The following is a 17837-nucleotide window of genomic DNA, read 5'->3' as shown; positions in this document are numbered from 1 at the left end:
TCTGAGAATAGCCACGAACAATCGTCAAGTTATATTGGCTTCAGCGCTCCGGCCTCTGCGAATGTAGCATGTGATGAACGACGGAAAACAATCGCTACCTGGTCTGTTCTCCTTGGATCTTTCGATCACTCTTGTGCTTCTAATTTTCTTTTAAGTTTTTGCATTTTGTTTATATTCCTAGTGAGCGAGTTGCCCCAGCCGGGCCAGCTACTTTTCGGCCCCCTAGGTGGCTTCTCCAGTGGAGTCGCGCAACAGCGGTGGCGGCTCGAACTCACCTCCATCACAAAACTTTCCCGGCAGCACTACCGATGCTACACATCGCCATGGCGGGCTGTTGACCGTTGCTAACTTTGTCCTTTCTTTCATTCCTCGTTTAATTATGGGCGCTCTGCAAGGGTTCGCCCAGCGTGACAATGCCAGTGCCGCGCAACACGCCCGTGGAGAAGCGCAGAGTAAAGACTGGCTGCGTCGCGTGCCGCCAACGGCGTCGGAAATGTACGAACCGCTTCCAATGCCCTTGAGTCGCTTGTATGCTAATCACGACCCTTCAGGTGATGAAAAAAAGCCGCATTGTACCAATTGCGAGTCGAGAAAAAAAGCGTGCAAGTACGCCAGCGCTCCAGATCCCCAATCTGGCACATACGCCGAAATTACTGTATGAAGGATCTGCCTCGCTCATGATCTCACTGCACGCGCTAATGCTTCTTACCTACATAGTTTGTTGACAGCCGACGCTCTCCGACCAAGCCGCTACCCGACGCGGAAGCTCGCAGCGTGCCATTGGGACAGCCTTCAAATATCACGCGCTCCATCGTTAGCTGGCGGCAGCCCGCCTCACAGCCCACGACACATCATCATGTAGCTCCTTCAACCTGGGGGTCCTACTTCGACGTTGAATCAGCGGAAGCTTCTCAGCGCGAAATTGCTTTACTACGCCAATTTCGCTATCGCATCGCGCCGTGGTTGGAGGCCGGAGATCCTGACAGCCAATTTGGCGTGGCCATGATGCAAATGGCCCAAGTACATGAGCCTGTGAGAGCTCTCGTTGCAGAAATGGCGTCGTCACAGCTTCTGAATCGATTCAGCAGTCCTCGCATGCATGATGCTCGGGCCCAGCTGTCAAATGCAGCCCCGGAGATGAGATTTGTTGCGGACGCGCTCGCTAGCCTCGCAGAAACACTCTACACTGGGCCTGTTGCTTGGAAACGATTTCGGTTTCAAAATGGCGACATCAATCGCGCCATGTATGATATGGGGGAGCCTCTGCAAACCCTTACAAATCAAGAATCTCGTATGGGTATGTTGTCTTTTGGCGTCCTTCCCCGGTCGCACATGGGATCTAACAGGAAGCGCAGACCTGGCAGCATCAATCCTGGCCTCTAGGCCACCGGCGACCGACCGAGATTTTTACTTGGTACAGCGTCCTGTCTCGGCAAGAGGCTCGGTATTTCTCCCGGCGTACAACTGGGCCCTGTACCATCTCACATCATGTCTTCACTTCGTCTTCCGGATCAATTCGACTGCTCTAGAGGCGGCGCATACCAGCCCCAGCAGTCCAGACACATTCCCTAGGCCTGGAGCTCCTCTTGATTGGCACAATCTCTGGTTGCGCACCCAGGCATGGTACGACACGCGACCTGTAGAGATGCAGTCGCTAGTTGACGTTGGCAGTATCGAGATGAGCCAGATTGACCCAATGAACTTGGCTTCATTCCCGATACATCTGTACTCTAGTGCAATTGTCGTGCAGGCGGCGACTTTTTACCACATGACTGCGCTTCTTTTGCTGCAGCATAAGCCTCGGCTTCTTAATATCCCTGGCCGACGTCAGCACTTGACTTCGCCCAACTGGCATGCGCGAGCCATTGCGGGCATCGCAACTTCAAACGAGTTTACTGAACAGTGGGACCCCATCGTTATTGCTTCTCTTCTCTACATTGCAAGAGATATAACGCATTCAGCACAGCAACAAACCATACTAGAATGTCTTGGAGCTATCTCGGTGCAGACCGGGATCCCGCTCGAAGAGGAAGCTGAGCAGCTGCGCGCCCAATGGTCAGCCGCAAGTTTATTGGAAGGCCCTGTGTCCTGAGAGTTGATAGTATGCACAATGGCCGCGATGGCACACATTTTGTCGCAGGTAACTCCTTCATTCATTACTGTCTTATTCATGCCTTCGCTAGACCAGCGCTAATTGTCTCTTCACAGAAGCGATCATCGTTATGTCCCACAGAGTCTTGTTCATAGTTGGCTATACGGCGCAAAAGGCAAGTTATGCTTTAGCCGAAACATCAAGTCCGGATTGGAAATACACGGCCTCCCAAATGCAATCGCAACCTCCCTGTCCTTGTATACCCCATTGAGCGTGTTGGCCGCAGTGTCCTGCTTGTAATTATCCGCCCCAAAACGGGCGAAGAGTTGTCCAACGCGTCGAAGATGAAGTCTAGCGATTGGGGCTCTTTCGTCAACGGCTGCGGACGAGACGGGTCCGGCGTCACAACGTCCAGCTGGGAGGGGTCGCCGCGCGGCTCGACCAGCGACAGATACGCCAGCTTGTAACCACTCACCTTGAGCGCGCGAATTGCATGCCCCGTCTGCTCCCAGGTGTTGACGAATTCGATTCCTGGTGCAGCGCAAAAGGACTCAGCCGTAGCGCGGTGCGCTCAGCGCTGACTTCCTCCACAATGGCCTTGGCGACTTCAAGGAGGAAGCGGCTGCGGTTTTGGACGGACCCAGCGCAGGCATCGGTGCGGTTGTTGACGCTGTCGCGCGTGAACTGGTCGACGAGATAGCCGTGCGCGCCGTGAATTTCGGTGCCGTTTTGAGGATTCTGGCATATCGCGGTTTACAACGATGTGATCGAGATTTCGTCAAAGTGGTTTTAGCAGTCAACAGTTCAGTTCCTGGAATGGAATGCGCGGTGACTTTTACCACCGTACTACGATTCATGAGAGCTATAATGAAATTTTGGGGTTCTAAACAGTTTTCACTCGGCAACAAGAGCCTTCTTTCGGACCTGGGTTGAAACGATGCATCGTATCTCCACCAAGTCAGGTAAGTTAGGGTAGCTCTGATTCAGCGAGGGCGTCACTATTAGGTTCCCGATAGACTAGCCAATACTTGGTCACACTTGGAGGAAACTTAAAAAATGGTTAGGAGCGGCATATGGTATTCGAAGTCGGGAAGGAAGACCAAGTTTGTCAAAAAGATTATCTTAATCTTCATCGAAAATTCTAAAAATATGCCACGGTGATAAGCTCCTCCCGAATTGAGCATGTATCCGAGGCGCCAAGGATGCAGCCCAAAAGTTCGTACACGATCGGCATACTATAATGGCTCAGATATTAACGCCCACCAAATAAGCGTGATACAGGCAGCTCAAACTGTCGACCGACGCCGCAACTACAGCATCTCCCAGCACAATTTCTGTTGCGCGCTCACCTTCGGTTCGGAAGAGCGCGTTGTTTTATCGCCTTCCTGAATGGGAGAGGGGAGTTGTTTCGGCCTTTCAATGTGAAACCTCATCTGCCGATTCCCACATGATACCCGACCAATCGCGCGATTCAGAGGAGGCACAGCCGGCCACGAGTCCCTGATCCGGTGCCAACTCCACAAGGAACTTTTCATCTGTCCTTTTGTAGCAGTAGCCAGATAAGGTTATTCTGTGGAGGCTTTTTGCTCAGCAGCGCATCACAAGCTGCCTAAAATGGAATACAGTCCGAGGGGCAGCCGGGCGGGGGAGGCACAAGCTAGCAACAAAGTTAAGATCGACGCTTAGATTAACTCAATGACAGCGGCGCCCGCCTGACAGTGGCTGAATCCATGCACACTGTTGACGGCCAAGTCGGCCCAATGAGCGGCGAGCGTGCTTCATTTCGAGCCCATCCTCTCTGTAGCGGCTTGCCTAAAATGGCGATGACGGGCGGTCACCCAACAAGCTAACGTAGCGCCAAAAGGTCCCAAGACGGGGACCAGCCAGCTGAACACACCGGGTAGACGGGACTTTCAGGTCTTTGCCGTCGTAATGGGTGCACTATCGAGTACCGCAGCAAGTTGTGAGATCTAGCCGCCGTGCTGATGATTGATGAAGCAGTGTTGTTTCCGGTAAATTATGTGGCGTCCGCTGCAGATGTTTACTTGGCTCGCGCGTCAGATTCGGCGCTGCTCATGCGATCAAAGTTGGAGTATGGCCCAAAAGGGATCATCACACATGTAAGAGAATAAGATTGAAGGAGAGCCGCTTACTATTCATCCGTGCTATCATCCGACGCCTATACTTGCAGAACCGATCGTCGAGAGTTGGTCTGTATGTGGGAGGAGGCAAGCGGATCGGCATCACTCGCGCTGGCGTCGCACGGGGTTTTGCTCGCTCCATTCAGAATGTAGCATCTATCAGTCATTCCTCATGGTAAAGTGATTCTCCTATACCATGAGTTCGAACATCTATGGCTTGTCCAAGCCAGGGCTCGAAAAGGATAAATAGTCTGCTCCTTCGCCTTCTCTCATCATCAAATTCCACAGCTTCACCTCAACCTTCACTTTACACTCTTCTTTAGAGACTTTTACCAAAAGACCTTCATTTTCTAAACTTCTAAATTATATATTCAACCCAACTACAATATGCGCTCCTCTACTCTCCTGGCTCTTCTGCCCTTTGCGTTTGCCGCTCCCGCAACCCGCTCCGGTCCTGCCCCGATTCTGGTGCCTCGCGGCGCCAAGGTCATTGATGGCAAATACATTGTCAAGATGAAGGACTCCGTTGGTGCCAAAGCCATGGACTCTGCTATTTCCTCCATCTCGGCGAACGCGGACCACACCTACACCTCCTTCAACGGGTTCTCTGCTAGCCTGACCACCGAGGAGGTTGAGAAGCTCAAGAACGACCCTTCTGTAAGCTAAGCAGGCTATGCTAGTGCTGATGACGGCAATGCTAACGCTTGACAATGCAGGTCGAGTTCATCGAGCAGGATGCCATTGTGACGATTTCTGCTACCCAGGAGAATGCAGACTGGGGTCTGGCGCGCCTCTCTAACCAGAAGCCTGGCAGCAGCACCTACACGTACGACGAGTCGGCTGGTGCGGGCACCTGCGCATACATCATTGATACCGGAATCTACACCAACCACACTGTACGTTGCTTCTCTAGCGATCCGGAAGAGAATTCCTTTTAACATTTTCTTTTAGGAATTTGAGGGCCGTGCCAAGTTCCTCAAGAACTTTGCTGGGGATGGCGAGGACACTGACGGCAATGGCCACGGTACCCACGTCTCCGGTACCATTGGATCGAAGACGTACGGTGTGGCCAAGAAGACCACTCTCTTTGGCGTCAAAGTCTTGGATGCTCAGGGCTCGGGTTCCAAGTAAGTCCTTTCGACCATGAATTCATTCCGCGACCTGTCTACTTACAGCCAATCGCAGCTCTGGCGTGATTGCCGGCATGGACTTTGTTGCCAAGGACGCCGCCTCCCAGGACTGTCCCAAGGGCGTCGTCGTCAACATGTCGCTCGGTGGCCCAACCTCGGCGGCCGTGAACCAAGCAGCCGCCAAGATCACCGGCGCCGGGCTTTTCCTCGCCGTCGCCGCCGGCAACGAAGCCACCGACGCCTCGTCCTCGTCGCCTGCGTCTGAGGAGAGCGTCTGCACCGTCGGCGCGACCGACAAGCAGGACAACCTGGCCGAGTACTCGAACTTCGGCAGCGTCGTCGACGTTCTGGCCCCTGGCACGGATATCAAGAGCACCTGGCTGGGCGGCAAGACCAACACCATCTCTGGCACATCCATGGCCAGCCCTCACGTTGCTGGTATTGGTGCATACTTCCTCGGCAAGGGTCAGAAGGTCGCTGGCTTGTGCGAGTACATCGTCAAGAGTGGTCTCAAGGATGTTATCCAGGGAGTCCCCCAGGACACCGCCAACGTCCTGATCAACAACGGAGAGAAATAGACGGAGAGAATACATACACACGAAGTGTATATATAAGCATATATGAGCATATATAAGCATATATAAATGACAAATTCTTACTCACATGCCGAAGAAACTCCACTATAATATTCTTGTTATGGCACAGAGCCAGCGAGTACAATAATAGCAACTAAGCGCCTCCTTCCTATCTGCAAGCAGGAGCCAGTTGTATCCATCGATGCCGGCTAAAATCCAGCCCAGCACATTATATTATCTTATGGCCTTGCTTCTACTATTAAATGACGAATCTTTTAATGGAAGAGGCTCGTGTTATTCGCGATTTTAAACTGAAGGACTAGCTGGAGGGAAACGCGCAGACTTCAAATGGGCTCGTGGTCGACCAAAGACAAGCAGAAATATGCAGGTTATTCGGTTTCAGGATATCCCGTATCTCTGCAGCAACAAACCAGCGGAAAATAGCCTTGGCCGTGAGAATTTCGATGTTTCCTCCTACTAAACAGCGGCGTCGATGTACAATGTCGCAATATGTCCTGTGCCTTGTGTTGATGCAACAAGAGGCTCTAGGGTACGAGCCAGACTCTCGCTCGGACACCACTCAGCCTCGCATAAGCTCATTCATTTTGACATACCTGGGCGATTCAACTTCTCATACGGGAGTAGGAGAGCGGGGCCGAACAAGCTCTCGCGACAGGCGAATAGGGCGAGGCTGCCTCTGCAGCATTACACCATGGCCGGAAGGCCGCTTGAATCAGGGAGCCAGTATAGGTGCTTGCTGATGCTATGGAGAGGTTTGGGTCTTCGGCGCTTTCGTACATTGCCACTCAAGCAGGAAATCGGTGCGCATAGCTCCTCAAAATTGTACTATAGACTATTGCACTCGACAATGGATTTTTTTTTTTGCCAGAACTGCTTGAAGAGGGTGTGCGCAGCCTCGTGTATAGAGTTACCAAATACTGGTGACCGGTATCCCATCCAGGGCGCCTGCCGGAACCACAAAGGATTTGAGTGTTAAATGTACCGCGTAGCTGGTCTGAGACGAGCACGCGACGCATGTGCAGATCGATCAGGTCGCGGTAGTTCAAGAGGCGTACCAATCTGCGCTCGCGCCAAAGACTCCCCACCATTCCATCCAGGTGTTGCATTCCTGAGGCGCCGTGGACCGTCTCTACGTGTGCAAATGAGGCAGGACGGCATGCGACTCGTGCCTGAATAAATCTTTCTGTAGCGCCATAGTAATGAGACGTGGTCCTGGGGAAGAAAGAGCACCGTCATCGATTGCGCACAAGGCGAATTTACCGGTGTATATGTAACGCCGTCGCGACCACTTTGACGATAGTTTTACCCTGGCACAGTAACACGGTTTCATACGGCGCCGACACGATGAGATTATCAGCGACAATAGTCGCATTGGCCATTGAGAGCGTCATGGCAGCGCCACTGGAGCCTGCACAGCTCGTGGCTCGAGCGGATGCGCATCCGCTATGTCGAGGCGTGCTGCTGTATTCTCAGGCGCAGTGCTGCGACCTCAACGCATTCAGTCTCGCTGGTATTGGCTGCGTGGCCAGTAGGTTGCTCATTTCATCACCCCCAGTCAGCATTTGGGAGATAATTCGAGATATTCCTGGGATTTAGATCTAACCACACAGCTGCAGTGAAGGGCAACGTCTCGACAACGTTCGAGTTTCAAGGCTACTGCGCCAAGGAGGGCAAGGGAGCGTCTTGCTGCACAATTCCTCTAGTACGTTGCTTTCTGAAGCCCCGCCAGCGAATCAAAACAATTTTAAACGACCAATGTGTTCTAACGGTCTGTTCTTCTCCAGGCGGGAGTCGATCTTCTTTGTTCCGAGGTCTGATCTGGCGCGGAACCAGAATTCCGCCCTGCGGTTGAAGCGCAACTACGCGTTTCCGATCTGGCGAACGTATCTGGAATGACTTTACGAGCTCATCGCAATATGCATCGGTTGCCGGCGGGGGCTGTATTCGATCGGGGATGATTGTATGGGTTATTTGAGAGAAGGACTCAATCGGGGCACGGGCGACATGGGCGTGGCGACGTATTACAGAGCACAACGATGGCCGGCTCCTTGCGACAGCGGAAGAGGCAAACAACGTCGGAGCTCGTCTGCAAAGAGATAAAAAAGCAACAGAAATATGCCATGCTAGTAATGACTCAACAATTTTTTTTTACCTCCCCGCCTCGTTCGGGTTGGCAATCTTTCTTAAGAAGCGAGGATCAGTCTGCGTGGATGCTCGGACATTGCTCGCGATTCGCAGCGTCTAGCCCAAAGCAGGCCAGGCGCTAGATTACCCCGCAGTCGGTCAAGTGGCGAGCATGGTTCCCGGGGCGTGATGGCTTCAAGAATCGACATCAGGCCAGTAAGAATCGAGGCGAAGTCTCATGGACGACAGTCAGCGACTTCCGAGGTAGGATTGGGATTAATTGCGGTGCAATAAGACATGCGCGCCTAGTAAGCTGGCGCAATAGTTGAGCATTGTTGTGTCACGGCCGCAAAGAGGGGTAGCTCATGGACCGTGTACTTGTCGCAGTGGTGTGACAGCCAGACTAGATCGGCGTCAGGACTCTGCAACGGCGAGAAAGAGTCGGGCAAGGCAGTGCGCCATATATAGCAGGTGCTGACCATGCAGTAGTAAATCAGTTGGCCGGCTCCTGATTTGCGGGACAGACGGTTAGGCGGGACAACTAGACGATCCGGTATTGCGCATAGCCAGCCGTCCATGTCTGTCCATCGCAGGAATCAGAGCTGACCTAGCCATAGAATCGAATAGCAAGGCGCCGTGACACGAGTGGGTCGATCAGCCATTCACGTCTATTGCGTGGCCAGCCGGGTTGCAGAGCAAGCCTTACCCACAGGTGGAAAATGAATCGGCTCCACGGAGCGGTATACACCGGTGACGAGAGGCAAAACGGCCGCCTCCGACCTAAACCCGAGAAATGTATGGCGATGACAGGCGTCGGGGCAGTACAAGAGGAATAGGCGTGGGAAAAAGCGTGTGGCGGCCATTTCCAGGGACTGTTCAGGGTCTCGGGGTCCTCATTCTTCAAGGCCCTCCAGCCACAGGAACGGGAGGGGGACGCTACCAGTATGCATATGTACTGGTAAGTTGGGATGCGGATGCCGTTTGTCGATGAGTCGGCACGAGGTGGCAATGTACCTTGTGCAACAGTGTCCGACAACGGAGGCGGAACACCGGCCGTCGACCGAGAGGGGGGCCGTGATTGATAATTTGAAATATGAAAAGATGGTGGCAAGATGGAAGGAATTCACGGTGCCCGCGGGACAGACTAGGAGACGGCGTGAAAAGTGGTGATATCAAATCGGTAGCTTTGCTTGACTCGTTGCTGTAGAGAGGAGGGCCAAGGACATTCACGTTGGGCAAGGTGTGGGCACAGCCAGCGGGCCACCAGCTACAGCCAGCCAACAAGGTGGCAGCTATTTGCACCCAGAGACCCCGCCAGCAAATCAGAGGCGGAGCATTCGTCATGGTTCTTCCGAGGTGGCACAGGCACACATAGGTAGGGAGCAGCACGGTTTGGCGCGGGGTAGGTACGGTAACAGCCACTAACAGCCCTGAAACTTTGTCCTTTTACTGGCCTTTTGCCTGCAGACACACCTAAAACACACCGGAAAGGCCTGCAAGCCAGTCAACAGTCCAAAGCCGGCGTCGTGCTCCGAGTGCCGTCCTCCTACCTTAATGCCCCGCCCATCCGCCACACGCTGGCCAAGCTTCCTGCAAGCTTCCTCGTCCTCCCCCCCTCCCTCGCCTCGCCATGCCTCCTCGTCCTCGACTAGTATTTCTTCCCAAAAAGCCACCCATCCCATCCCGACTTTCCCCTCTTCTTTTCTCTTCCATGTCCTCCGACTTCAAGATTGCCGTCTCCCATAAGAGAGATATTTCCATTGACGATCAAAGCCCTCGCAAGAAAATGGCCCAGCAAAGCACTGGCAAGTGCCCCGTCGTGCACACTGCCGACACTGGCAGAAAGAACCCCGACTGGTGAGTTGCCCTCTGTCCGTCATCACCGCCGTTTGCACCACGTCGTCTGCTTGGGCGTCAGCTTGAGCATCAGCGATTCTTCCTTTCGTCACGCCCTGCCGCCCCAATTGCTTCACTTTGCCACAAACAATTGCTAACCGCGGCCTCTCCAGGTGGCCCAACGCTGTCAAGCTCAACATCCTCCGCCAGCACAACCCTTCTAGCAACCCCTACGGCCCCGACTTTGACTATGCCGCGGCCTTCAAGACTCTCGACTACAATGCCCTCAAGAAGGATCTCCATGACCTCATGACCGACTCCCAGGACTGGTGGCCTGCTGACTTCGGTCACTATGGCGGTCTCTTCATCCGTATGAGTTGGCACGCCGCCGGTACCTACCGTGTCTTTGATGGCCGCGGTGGTGGCGGTGAGGGCCAGCAGCGTTTTGCTCCCCTCAACAGGTACGCAATCGAGCCCCAACACACTGCATTTTCCTCGGCGCATTACTGACGCGACTTGTAGCTGGCCCGACAACGGTAACCTGGACAAGGCCCGTCGTCTTCTCTGGCCCATTAAGCAGAAGTACGGCAACAAGATCAGCTGGGCTGATCTGCTCGTCCTGACCGGCAACGTCGCTCTCGAGTCCATGGGTTTCAAGACCTTTGGTTTCGCCGGTGGTCGCGCTGATACCTGGGAGTCTGACGAGGCCGTCTACTGGGGTTCTGAGCCCGAGTGGATGACTGACAGCCACCGTTACGGCAAGGACTCCTCCGGCAAGCGTGACCCCGAGAGCCTCGAGAAGCCTCTTGGTGCCCAGATCATGGGTAAGTCTTTTACAGCAGTTCAGGCGCTCACAGCATGAATCGCACTAACATTACACAGGTCTCATCTACGTCAACCCTGGTGTTGAAGACCCCGTCACTGCCGCCCACGACATCCGCACCACCTTCGGTCGCATGGCCATGAATGACGAGGAGACTGTTGCTCTCATCGCTGGTGGTCACACCTTTGGCAAGACCCACGGTGCTGCCCCTGACAGCAACGTTGGTGCCGAGCCTGCTGGCGCTGGCATTGAGGCCCAGGGCTTCGGATGGAAGAACGGCCACAACTCCGGCAAGGGCCCCGACGCCATCACCTCTGGTCTCGAGGTCATTTGGACCAAGACCCCTACCAAGTGGAGCAACCAGTTCTTCGAGTACCTCTTCAAGTACGAGTGGGAGCTCACCAAGAGCCCTGCTGGCGCCCCCCAGTGGGTTGCCAAGAACGCTGAGCCCTTCATTCCCGATGCCTTTGACTCCAACAAGAAGCATCTCCCCAGAATGTTGACGACTGACCTGTCACTCCGCGTGGATCCTGCCTACGAGAAGATCTCTCGCCGCTTCCTTGAGAACCCCGACCAGTTCGCTGATGCCTTTGCCCGTGCCTGGTTCAAGCTGCTGCACCGCGATCTCGGCCCCAAGGCTCTCTACCTTGGCCCCGAGGTTCCCTCTGAGGACCTCCTCTGGCAGGACCCCATCCCTGCGCTCAACCACCCCGTCATCGATAACAACGATGCCGCTTCTCTCAAGAAGGCTATCCTCGACACTGGCCTCAGCACCTCCAAGCTCGTCTCCACTGCCTGGGCCTCTGCCTCTACTTTCCGTGGCAGCGACAAGCGTGGTGGTGCCAACGGTTCTCGCATCCGCCTCGCTCCCATGAAGGACTGGGAGGTCAACAACCCCTCTCAGCTCTCCGAGGTCCTCAGCCAGCTCGAGGGTATCCAGAAGAAGTTTAACGACTCCCAGAGCGGCGGCAAGCGCGTCTCCATTGCCGATCTTATCGTCCTTGCCGGTGCCGCCGGTGTTGAGCAGGCTGCCAAGGGTGCCGGTATCGATGTTACCGTCCCCTTCACTGCCGGCCGCATGGATGCCACCCAGGAGCAGACCGACATCGAGTCCAACAACTACCTTGAGCCCATCGCCGATGGCTTCCGCAACTACACCGGCCGCGCTGCCATTGACCGTCTGGAGCACTGGATCGTTGACCGCGCTCAGCTGCTCACTCTTACTCCTCCTGAGCTCGCTGTCCTCGTTGGTGGTCTCCGCAGCATCAACGTCAACTACGACGGCTCCTCCAACGGCGTTCTCACCTCGCGCCCTGGTACCCTGAGCAGCGATTTCTTCACCAACCTCCTCGACATGAACACTGTCTGGGAGCCCATTCAGCCCGAGTCTGGTGTCTACAAGGGCAGCGACCGCAAGTCTGGCGAGCAGAAATGGACTGCCACCCGTGTTGACCTCATCTTTGGCTCGCACGCTGAGCTCCGCGCTCTGGGCGAGGTTTACGCCCAGCCCGACAATGCTCAGAAGTTTGTCAAGGACTTTGTTGCCGCTTGGGACAAGGTCATGAACCTCGACCGCTTCGACCTCCAGCCTGCCAGCAAGCCCCGTCTGTAAAGTAATGATGATTTTACGCCAAAATAGTTATACCAGTTTAAAAAAAAATTGACATGATATCTATGCTTCTTGTTCGGTTGAGTGTACGTAATATGAAAGTGCCGTGGCTGGGTTCGTGTCGAAGATGTCTGTCGTGCTGCTGTCAAGCAGCTTTCCGCCCAGGTTGATGCAATTCGCACAGATGTCAAACAGCAACTTGCTCCGAATTGACAGCGAGCTGTGCCATTCACGGTCTCTTTCCGCACACTACTGCCATAGTGCCATCATTCATACCGCCGAGAGGTCTCCGATCCTTCTTCGGCCCCATCCTCTGGCGGCTCCGCGAGGGTGGCGTGTCATACAGTTTGACCAGGGACCGGAACGGGTCCGCTCGGGGATAGGGCGTGGGTGCAGGAAAAGCTTTGAGCTGGGCTCATTATTAACGTGCCCTTGTTAATAAGAGCTCTTTTTTATAGCTCAAAGGCAATTTCCGTTGGTGATAGCGAATTTGTCAGTTTGTTGGTGGCCAGACCGGCTTGCCGCGCCGACCGTCCGAGCCATGGCTTTATTAGGCGTGCCGCTACAGCCCGTGGCAACTGACACTTTGCAGAGGAGTGAAGCTGGTGAGAGACTAATATCTATTAATAATTCTGCGGGTCAACTGAATGACAGCCATTAATTTCTTTTGCCATGGCTCAACCGGATCTCGGCCTGGTTACCCCGTTCGAGAACGCAGTCTGTAAGAGAGCCCCGGTCGGTGGCGACGACGGAGACTTGCTTAATACTGCAGGACGCTATACCAGAGCTGTCGTCGGATTAGTAGCTAGCTGAATGTATTTGTGCCTGCTTATTTCGCGTGACCCGCGGCCACTCGAGGAGACGGCCAGCTCAGAATATCCAAGTAGTGGGAGAGCGGTAGTCTGAGCTTGTGCTTCGGACTACTGGTTCACTTTGGCGGAAGGGTAGCCTGGAGTCTTTGCGGCGTGGTTTAGCAGATACAGTATGGTGAGACTACATATCGCGTGTACCTGCATGAGATTCACCCTCAATCTGAGCAGAGAGCCTCACCAAGAGGGCGGAGGCGGCAGTCGCAGCTGGGCATGATGACACTATCAACGCGGACCCTACAATGCAGGCATCGCACCGACGTCGAAACTGCTCGATGCATTTCTAAAGATGGGCAAGGACGGAGACATGCAGGCCAACGGCAGCGTCACGTCACGGCCCCTGCAGAGACTTTGTCGAGGCCGAGCAGCGTGCCTGAAGAAAACAAAGAGAACTCGACTCGCCTTCTTTCTGCACATTTGTTCCCGCATCTTTCTCTCGCGCGCTTCCCCTGCCAGATATGCTGGCTAGGCCCCTGGGAACCGGGTCCGTACCCTGATTCTTAGTAGAAGTCGACAGTCAGGTCACCGAAAGCGGGCAGTACCCATTGCGGAGGTTGATGTGCATCTGGGCAGTGATGCGCGTTTGGGTCGGCAGAATCGTGCCTAGCTTCCATGGCAGTTCAAAAGACCAGAGCAGACTATCCACCGTGGTCGACGTCGGGGCAAAACAGCTCGCACGGTCAGAAAAGACCTTTATTCACTCAAAGTCGGAAGAGAAAGGCTGCTCGGACTTGTGTACATAGTTATTGCGAGGCTGTCCGAATATAGGGGGTAATATTGGCAACTTTTCCATCCACAGGCGGAGAATGGATTGTGTTTGCTCGCGACTCAGGCAGCGGGGTGATGACCAGCAATATTACATTAGGTACAGTGGGCACAGACTGGGTATCTACTGACAAGCCCGCTTTCTGTCTGATGAATGCGCCCCTTTGCTCCCCAGAGACCCCCTCCTGTACCCGAGCGATTCTCGGGCATCATGGTGATTTTATTTGGCAGGAAAGCGGAGAGGGTGAAGCTGGGGGCAAACTGTAATAGACTCCGGATGTCGGCGTCATAGCCAAGACTCGACGTGAAGGCTAATAGAAATAGTTGACGCGAACTGGCCAGAATTTGAATACGAGACTCAAGCATTCTAGAAAACGCATGAATAAGCTTTTCACTTGTCTTTTTCGGTGAAAGCTTAGAAGCGTAACTAGATGAGACACCGGTCAGGCACGAGTCTCAATACTACCTATGGAATGCCTGGAAGCACTAGCGAGCCCTGATCAGCGACCGCCCGCCGTCCTCCGAAGAACCGATCTCTAACTAACAATAACTGTAAATTTGCTAGATGACTAGATTCGCTGATGAACATCGTGCTAGGGCTGCGATGTCTGCAAATGGGATTTGGCTGCGAGAGGCCTGAAACCCCATTTCTTAGCACGTGTAACTCGGAGCAAGCTTTTTTCTCTTCCTCTACAATCGAGGCTCGGCGGAGCATCTACATCCATCGGAGCGCCGCTTGCTCTGTTGCTACCTTGTGGCGTTGAGGCTCAAGCAAACCCCTGCCGGCGATGGCCCATTGCCGACCGTACGGGTCGACGTCGAGAATGCATGTTCGCCGCGGCAGGACCGCTTTAATAGTCTTGTATCTTCCATTTCGCTAAATGGGCAAATGCAGATCGGTGTCTTACTGTTTGTCTACACTGCGACACGATCGATGTCGTTTGTTTGACTATCCTCGCAAACCCGCAAGTATGCTACGCACTGATGTTGACCTGACACTGTAGCACCAGGCGAGGACTCTTTTCCATAACGCTCGAGCCAAATTTGTACCCAGTCGACGGCAAAAGGGCACTTTATTATTCTTGGTCTCGGCGTGAGAAATTTTCGCTTTGCTGCGTTGGAGCTTGGCTTACTGGTACCATTACTTGAATAGCGATGGTAAAGCAAAATTGGCCGCGCTAGCAGATCCTTGGTCCGCGTCTTCCTCCAGCTTGAAGCCTTTCATTTCCGAAGCCAGTGGATAAGGTCGAAGGAAACAAGGCCGCCACTTGTGCCAATGGAGAATCAGGCAGTTGCTCGTTCATGAATCTTCTAGAGAATCGAGCCAGGGGCAAGCAGTTCATGAGCATGGGCTCGGAGTTTGGAGTCGGTACCCGGCATGTCGCTACCGGGGTCACCTTGGCATGTAACTAGTGGTAGTGTGAATACTCTTGAGACAGCAAGGTACGTTAGACGCTATTGACTGGCTCTGTGTCCAGCGAGACGGGCGAAGTAGCCATGGTCTCGATCTGGCGCTGAAAATATTTCGATGAGCAGAGCTACAGCAAGATTATATTCGGCCGACTTTTACTCGAGCGATGGTCCGCGGTTGAAGCCACAAGCTCAAGTCAGCTCTGACATTATAGTCACACGCCACACCTGACATTATAAGGCATGGATATTAGGCGCCGCGCCACACAGCAGCCCAACTGGAACAGCGTATGAAGAATCAAGTTGGTGGCTGCGTGCCTGCATCTGCCGCTGCGGAACGTTCCACATGGCTGCAGCTCTGCTCAACTCCACGGGCCATTTGCGTAATGAATTGGGCATTATTTCAGGGGGTCGTGATGAGAGCTCCAAATGGTCGCGCGCCCATGTCGGCGTCTCTGACCCTCCCTCGAGCAGACGGCGGGACAACGGGGATCTTCTCCGGGGGCGGCTGAGCAGTCTGACAGCTCTGATGCGGTACACGTTTATGATGTTGATGGTTTTTCGAAGTTTTGAGACCCCGATAGAGGGTATGGAATACCAGCGCGTCACTCGCCATTGTTCAGATCTTTTGTTTCCCTCGACGAGACACTTGCCAGCGCAAGTCTCAGAAGCTGAGCTTTCTAGTCGGAGCTAGCGAAAGAGGTAAAAATAGCAGCGACGAAGGAAATATCGACGAGTCACTGATGTCAGTTGTGCACACTTGGTACCACCAATGTAAGTCTCCATCACTTATACAGAGCAATGCTGGCCGATTAATCGAACACTTCCCACCGCGTGCTCCTCCAATCATTCACACCATCTCATAAGAATGAGATAAATTTCACAGGAAACTACCAGAGGAAAGGCAGCACAAGAGCTTAATCCCAGCTGTCGGCAAGGATTGTTAAAAAAATCCTCGCCTTGTCCAATACACACTCGGGCGGGCAACCGCGGTGGGGACCAATAGCCCAGAGTGCCAAACCAGCTCTGGGTTGTCGACCGGGGCTAGACATTCTAGCTCACAAGACTAGATCAAGTCTTCCTCTCAACCTCTGGTTGGTGTCGACTAACTACTGCAAGGTCCCGCCGGCCACTGATAATCCCCACATCACAAGCTCTTTGCCTGCTTTGATTCTCTTCTGGAGCTTGGGCCAGACGCTGATGAGCTGCGCTGGGCCGTCGCGGTCCGTACTGGCCGGATGTCGCCTCGACTCGTAGAGACCTTCGTGGAACCGACCAAGAAGCCCAGAACCACACACCCCGGACAATGTCCACTCCCACTCCGAGCTTACTCCATCAATCTCGGTCTAATAATGCTGGAGTCGACGTCTACAGCAAATTGACCGTGGGTTACCGCTCCGTACCCCCCGGGGGCGGACGGCGGGGTGCTCGATGGTTCATCAAGTCTGTTATTCATGACCGCTCCAGGTCTCCCCATCTACATAAAGCTCCTCCCTCCCCATCCCACCCTCCCTTGATTCCCGCCCTTTCTTTCGCTCTTCATCCCAACTCGCTTACACTCGCCTTCTCTCTGTCCAATTACGCAGTCCCAACTCTCCCACATCCATCAAAATGAAGTACGCCGTCGTCGCCGCCCTCTTCGCCCTGGCTGCCGCCCAGTCCCGCAGCGACATCCCCTCGTGCGCCACCCCCTGCCTCGACGATGCCGTCAAGTCCGGCACCAGCTGCTCGACCACCGACTACAGCTGCATCTGTCCCAAGCTGGACGACCTCACCATCGCCGCCACTCCTTGCGTCCTCAAGGCCTGCGGTCAGGAGGTTGCTCTCCGTAAGTGCTCGATCCGACACCGAGCTGCGGCATCGTGAAATCGCTCCCACTAACAGCCCGACGCAGAGAAGGTTCTCCCTGCCGCTAAGGCTCTCTGCGCCGCTGCGGGCTCTGCTCCCGCCTCCGGCTCCATGCCCGCCACCACCGCTAGCATGTCTGGCTCCGTCAGCACCGTCCCTACCCCGGCCACCACTGTTGCTACCCCCATGAGCACCTCGTGGTCCACCGTCCCTTGCGACACCACCTCCATGGTCTCCATGACCCCCGGTGGCGGCAACATGACCAACCCCACTGGCGTCCCTGTCGCTGCTGGTGCCCCTGGTCTCTCTGCCGGTGTTGCCGTCATCGCCCTTGCTGTCCTTGCTCTGTAAGCAAGCCCTTTTATTCCAGAAGCGTGCTCCAGAGCACGGGCTTGGAGAGTCCCTGCTTCTTTCTCTTCCTGATGGATACCCCCGGGGATAGCAGCACGGGTACTCTGGTCTAAAGATGTTGGCAATAGTCAAAATGAGTTGTTTTGGATTGGGACAAGACATTCTCGCAAGAGGATGAGTGTAATTACAGAACTTAAAGAACCAGTTTTAGTCTGGGTAATAGTAATGGCCAGAATGAGAAGA

The 17837-nt window shown here is 54.3% G+C and overlaps 6 protein-coding genes across 6 annotated transcripts; all 6 read left to right on the top strand.

Annotated features, from left to right (window-relative positions):
* Nucleotides 1-413: 413 nt before the first annotated feature.
* On the top strand, nucleotides 414-1103 carry LMH87_009343 (uncharacterized protein; the record flags this gene model as incomplete). The annotated part of the gene is made up of 4 exons (XM_056196318.1): nucleotides 414-495; nucleotides 552-655; nucleotides 718-1032; nucleotides 1089-1103. The coding sequence occupies 4 exons, from the start codon at nucleotides 414-416 to the stop codon at nucleotides 1101-1103; spliced, it is 516 nt and encodes a 171-aa protein (XP_056053481.1).
* Nucleotides 1104-1293: 190 nt separating this feature from the next.
* On the top strand, nucleotides 1294-2363 carry LMH87_009342 (uncharacterized protein; the record flags this gene model as incomplete). Its single annotated transcript, XM_056196320.1, has 4 exons — nucleotides 1294-1297; nucleotides 1356-2055; nucleotides 2103-2140; nucleotides 2209-2363. The coding sequence occupies 4 exons, from the start codon at nucleotides 1294-1296 to the stop codon at nucleotides 2361-2363; spliced, it is 897 nt and encodes a 298-aa protein (XP_056053480.1).
* A 2257-nt stretch (nucleotides 2364-4620) lies between these two features.
* Nucleotides 4621-5941, top strand: LMH87_009341 (uncharacterized protein; the record flags this gene model as incomplete). Its single annotated transcript, XM_056196317.1, has 4 exons — nucleotides 4621-4890; nucleotides 4950-5129; nucleotides 5185-5360; nucleotides 5419-5941. 4 exons carry the CDS (start codon nucleotides 4621-4623, stop codon nucleotides 5939-5941), a joined length of 1149 nt encoding a protein of 382 aa, XP_056053479.1.
* A 1362-nt stretch (nucleotides 5942-7303) lies between these two features.
* LMH87_009340 (uncharacterized protein) lies at nucleotides 7304-7776 on the top strand (the record flags this gene model as incomplete). The annotated part of the gene is made up of 3 exons (XM_056196316.1): nucleotides 7304-7487; nucleotides 7576-7661; nucleotides 7744-7776. 3 exons carry the CDS (start codon nucleotides 7304-7306, stop codon nucleotides 7774-7776), a joined length of 303 nt encoding a protein of 100 aa, XP_056053478.1.
* A 1937-nt stretch (nucleotides 7777-9713) lies between these two features.
* On the top strand, nucleotides 9714-12354 carry LMH87_009339 (uncharacterized protein; the record flags this gene model as incomplete). Its single annotated transcript, XM_056196315.1, has 4 exons — nucleotides 9714-9940; nucleotides 10093-10380; nucleotides 10442-10743; nucleotides 10802-12354. The coding sequence occupies 4 exons, from the start codon at nucleotides 9714-9716 to the stop codon at nucleotides 12352-12354; spliced, it is 2370 nt and encodes a 789-aa protein (XP_056053477.1).
* A 4652-nt stretch (nucleotides 12355-17006) lies between these two features.
* On the top strand, nucleotides 17007-17594 carry LMH87_009338 (uncharacterized protein; the record flags this gene model as incomplete). The annotated part of the gene is made up of 2 exons (XM_056196314.1): nucleotides 17007-17223; nucleotides 17290-17594. The coding sequence occupies 2 exons, from the start codon at nucleotides 17007-17009 to the stop codon at nucleotides 17592-17594; spliced, it is 522 nt and encodes a 173-aa protein (XP_056053476.1).
* Nucleotides 17595-17837: the final 243 nt, after the last annotated feature.

The sequence above is a fragment of the Akanthomyces muscarius genome, chromosome 5 (assembly GCF_028009165.1).
Source record: "Akanthomyces muscarius strain Ve6 chromosome 5, whole genome shotgun sequence".
Lineage (NCBI taxonomy): Eukaryota > Fungi > Ascomycota > Sordariomycetes > Hypocreales > Cordycipitaceae > Akanthomyces > Akanthomyces muscarius.
The sequence above is the reverse complement of the archived record's forward strand: the minus strand, read 5'-3'. Positions and strand labels throughout refer to the sequence as shown.